General features: G+C 40.0%; 1 protein-coding gene across 1 annotated transcript; it reads right to left on the bottom strand.

Moving 5' to 3' along the window:
• Nucleotides 1–1493: 1493 nt before the first annotated feature.
• On the bottom strand, nt 1494–3286 carry RABE1B (RAB GTPase homolog E1B). Its single transcript, XM_006852316.4, has one exon. It carries the CDS (start codon nt 3205–3207, stop codon nt 1762–1764), a length of 1446 nt encoding a protein of 481 aa, XP_006852378.1. The 5' UTR covers nt 3208–3286; the 3' UTR covers nt 1494–1761.
• Nucleotides 3287–4845: the final 1559 nt, after the last annotated feature.

Here is a 4845-nt window from a genome sequence, read left to right as displayed (position 1 = left end):
AGTACATCTAAGTCTACTTTCCCTATCTTATAGTCTATCGAAGCCAAACCTAAGTTTCCTCAAATATATTTGTTCCGAATTCTATCATTTCTTGTCTTGCTACTCATCCATCTCAACATCTTCATCTCAGCTACAATCATCCTATGGGTATATGTTGTTTCTTGACCACCCAACATTCTGTCCTATAAAATAAAGTTTGTCTCACAATTGTTCTATTAAACTTTCCCTACAACTTCATTAGTATTGCAGCAATCACATAAAATTCCGAAAGCACATCTCCACTTTGCCCATAGTGAATATGGATATAAATGCATTTTTTTAGTATGTCAAGTTGGACCCATTTTTTTCCTTCCAAATGACTTGGATTGAGGCATTGTACAGAAATCGACTGGACCAAGGTACTCGGCCCTTGGCAGAGCCGGGTAACTCGATTGAGTCTTGAGAGTCAGCTGAGTCCAGCACATGGCCTTTTGGCCCTAAAAAAAACTATAAAAAAAGGGAATTTTTTTTGCAAAACAATAAAAATGTAATAAAAGTAAAGTAAAACCTAAAACAACTTAAAAAAGTTAAAACAAGCTTAAACATGTAGAGAAAAAAAATCAATTTGAAACAACTGATTTACAGTTTCAGATAGTTTTAAAAAAAGAGGAAACTCACCAATCTTTACCAAATACATCCAAATCATATACAAAAAGATTATAAAAGAGTCCAGCATTTTTTAAAAATCATTTAGAAATTTTTTAATTTGTTTCTATCTTTGTGTTGTTCGCCCAACTCAGGGAGTTACTCGCCCGGTTCCAAGTGGACTCAGGCAAGTCACGGTACGTTGGTTTGTGGTAATAGGAAAGTGCCCCTCGCCTGTTTAATTATCAAAAGGATTATGTGCTTAAAGCATGGATAGCAAGCATGAAGGAACAACGCAAACTGAAGTTTCCGGAATCTCTATAGATTACAAGTACCCTTAGGAATGCGTAATACTGATGCTTTACATTACTAGAAGTAGCAAACTGATAGGTTGCAAGCACATTTTTCAAAGAACACTAAAAACAACCAGCTACACACACCTATTAGAAAACAAACTAAAACAAAAAAGGGGATTCACTTAACAGGAACTGTCATCTACCACTACACAAAGTTAGCAACAGTGTGCAATACCAAACAGAGAAAAAAATATTCTTCCAGGTAAGAATGAGCGAGCATAAAAGTATCACCATTGTATTATGTAATTGATTTGTTGGACAACCGTGGAGAAGTGATGCATAATAATCATGATTAACAAAAAATATAAGAGTTCCTTATGTCTCAGACAATAGAAGCATCACTTTCACCATTGCATTATGTAAGCTTGCAAAATTTAAAATCTTAAGAAGATGTAGAAAATACAAATGCACCAAAATAAGAACCAGGATAAGTTTGGCCACTTGTAAAAGCACCTCCACCAACTCATTCAACAAATTGGCGTAGCAAGTTTGCTGAATAATAAAATGTCGATGTAGCGAAATATTAAGGAGTTTCTCATTTCCGTAACTTTCATATCAACTACAACTTTAGCAAGACAAAAGAAAGGAAAAAACCAGAAAAGAAAAAAAAAAGCAGAGAAACAGAGAAGAGAATGAAAAGTTACCTATATGACAAGAATTCAAACAGTTGTTTACCTCATCCTAGACCGAACAAACACCAACCTTTCCATCACAAACCAACCACCATCCCAACCTTATTATCAATCCCAAAACCAACAAAAAAACTCTCCTTCTCTGTCGATCATTCCACAATAGACTGAATAACCCCGGCCCCAACAGTCTTCCCACCCTCTCTAATAGCAAACCTCATCCCTTGCTCACAAGCTACAGGCATAATCAACTCCACCACAATCTTAACCCTATCACCAGGCATCACCATCTTGCTCTCCTCATCTTTATCATTCATAATTTGCGACACCCTCCCCGTAACATCGGTGGTCCTCATATAAAACTGAGGCCTATACCCTGGAAAAAATGGGGAGTGCCTTCCCCCCTCCTCTTTCTTCAACACGTAGACGATTGCCACAAACTTCGTGTGCGGTGTAATTGTCCCGGGTTTCGCCAACACCATCCCCCTCTGTATATCCACCTTTTGAACTCCTCGAAGCAGCAGGCCGACATTGTCGCCAGCCATGGCCTCATCCAGTATCTTTTGGAACATTTCGACTCCGGTCACTGTGGTATTCCTGGTATCTCTTAATCCGACTATATCGACCGTCTCCCCAACTTTTACGGTCCCACGCTCTACCCTACCTGTGGCCACAGTCCCGCGACCGGTGATCGAGAACACATCTTCAATTGCTAGTAAAAATGGCAAATCAGTTTGGCGCTGGGGGATTGGGATATAGGAGTCGACTGCATCCATGAGCTCGTAAATTTTATCAACCCATGAATTCTCACCTCTCTTAATGCTAGGGTTAGCCATGAGAGCTTCTAGCGCTAACAGAGCAGAACCAGAGATGATGGGTACATCATCACCTGGGAACTCATAGGACGATAGGAGCTCCCTCACCTCAAGCTCCACAAGTTGGAGAAGCTCTTCGTCGTCAACCTGGTCCTGCTTGTTGAGGAAGACCACCATGTTGGGCACACCAACCTGCTTGGCCAAGAGTATGTGCTCCTTAGTCTGGGGCATTGGACCATCAGCTCCAGAGACCACCAAAATGGCACCATCCATTTGGGCCGCCCCAGTGATCATGTTCTTCACATAGTCAGCATGACCAGGGCAGTCGACATGAGCGTAGTGCCGGTTCTCCGTCTCATACTCCACTGTGGCAGTGTTAATGGTTATTCCTCGGGCTCGCTCCTCCGGTGCGGCATCAATCTCGTCGTATTTCTTCGGAGCGCTGTTGCCAAGAGAGGCGAGCGCCATTGTTAGGGCAGCAGTCAAGGTGGTCTTCCCGTGGTCCACATGGCCGATAGTCCCTATGTTCACATGGGGTTTCTTGCGCTCGAATTTTCCACGAGCTGCTTTCACAGAGAACCTCAGTGGAGCACGGGATGGTGGGGGAGTCGCGGGCCGGAGAAAGGAGTTGGGGGAGATTTGGTGAGAGAAAGAGAGGAGAGAGGGGCTGGGGTTCTTAGAGAGAGAAACTCTGAGGATTGATGGGGAGGAGAGAGAGAGCCTGCTTATGGGAGATGGGTTGTGGGGCTTAGCCGTTGCTGCTGCGGTTGCAGTGGCAGCCATGGCTACTTTGTCAATTCGAGAGAGAGAGTGAGGGGGAGAGGGGTTTATCCTTTCAAGGGAGAGAAGTGAAATGGAGGCCTCTGGTTTAGAGAGAGAATGGAATTATATACCTAGTTTTTAGAGAGAGAGAGCAGTTTTAGTGTTTGAGGAGAGAGAGGATGTGGGTTCTTTACATCCTCAAATGGAGATGAGCCCAGGCTTCTACCATTCGATGGCGTTTAGGATAAGGAAAATTGATGAAAATGCCCTCACTCGATTTGAAAAAGTACTTTCACATCCTCAAATATTTATGGCTGTCAAAAATGCCCCTATAATCAAATCTTGCCATCTTAATACTTAGATGAGGATATTGAGATTCATGAGTAGTACGATGAGAAGGGATATGATTTGAAATGATTATATTCGAGAGGATTCATATATGACACCAATAAACACGATTAATAAAATTTTAGTACTCTTTAACAAAAAAGAAAAAAGAAAAAAGATAAAGTAGGCATGGATGGGTTGGTTATGTGTGGCGTAGACCTAATACATGAGTTAGTTCAAATAGAAGGTTTAAAAAGAGTAAAGAAATGAAAAGAAAAGATATGAGGACTTATAGTCCCATTGAAAATAATGCCTTAATGGAACAAGTGGCAGAATAGTATTCATGTAGCCAACTCCAATTAATTGGAAAGACTTTGATGATGATGACCCATCCTAATGCTATTTGTGCACATGCATACTTATATAATTTTGAAGAGTGTTGTTCATGGCCAAGCATGCATGCTTAAGTTTGAAGTTCTGGTGTGATAGGGTGCATTAGTACTTGTACATGTACATCTTTTAAGACAATTGTGAGAATTTTGAAGTTTTGAGAAGTTTTGATGGGATATGGTGCATTAGTGCTTGTACTTTTGTAGCCCTTGAGACAATTGTGACAAACTAAAGTTTTAGAACTATGATCTAATCCTAGACGTCCCTCGTGAAATTTTGATGTCACATCCAAAATCTCCATGAGAAATGCAAAATGAGTACATTAGAAATTAATACATTTGAGGGAACTTAGAAGCAAACTCAATAGACGACAAAATGATGGAAAGTAGATTTAGGTGGTCTAGTCGTATGCAATGTTGACATCTCTATACATTTTATTTGTACAATATTGGTTAAGAGGGGTGATTTGGTTCAAGTTGAAAGTTTTAAAAGAGAAATGAAAAGCGCCAAAGAGTATGCGTGGACATAATGAAAAAAGCTATGGTTATGGTCTGACTGAGAATACGCCTCTTGATAGAACAAATAGGTGGAATAGGATTCATATAGACGATCCCAAAGATTGGGATAAGGCTCGGATGATGGTAATTACCTCACAAGGTTTTATTTTAGCTTTCAACTATTGGAGCTTTTAATATAATGAAAAGTTTATATAGAGCCGAGGCTCTAAACAATCAAATTAGAGCCTATCTCAAAATTTTTACAAGAGGAGGTTGTTTTGATGCCCAAATATCCTTAAATTAATCATCTCGACATCAATATGTATGGGCATGAAAAAGAAATGGATTTCAAGTTTTAAAAATAGTGTATTTTGTAATACATTTTTGGACCGTCAATTTTCAAGTTTTCATATATCTGTCGATCTACACTATTCTTGAAGCTTTA

This window comes from Amborella trichopoda, chromosome 6 (genome assembly GCF_054954075.1).
Source record: "Amborella trichopoda isolate Santa Cruz 75 chromosome 6, AtrichopodaSantaCruz75HAP2 v2.0, whole genome shotgun sequence".
Taxonomy (NCBI): domain Eukaryota; kingdom Viridiplantae; phylum Streptophyta; class Magnoliopsida; order Amborellales; family Amborellaceae; genus Amborella; species Amborella trichopoda.
Note: the sequence above shows the minus strand (reverse complement) of the source record. Positions and strands in the feature narration are given on the sequence as shown.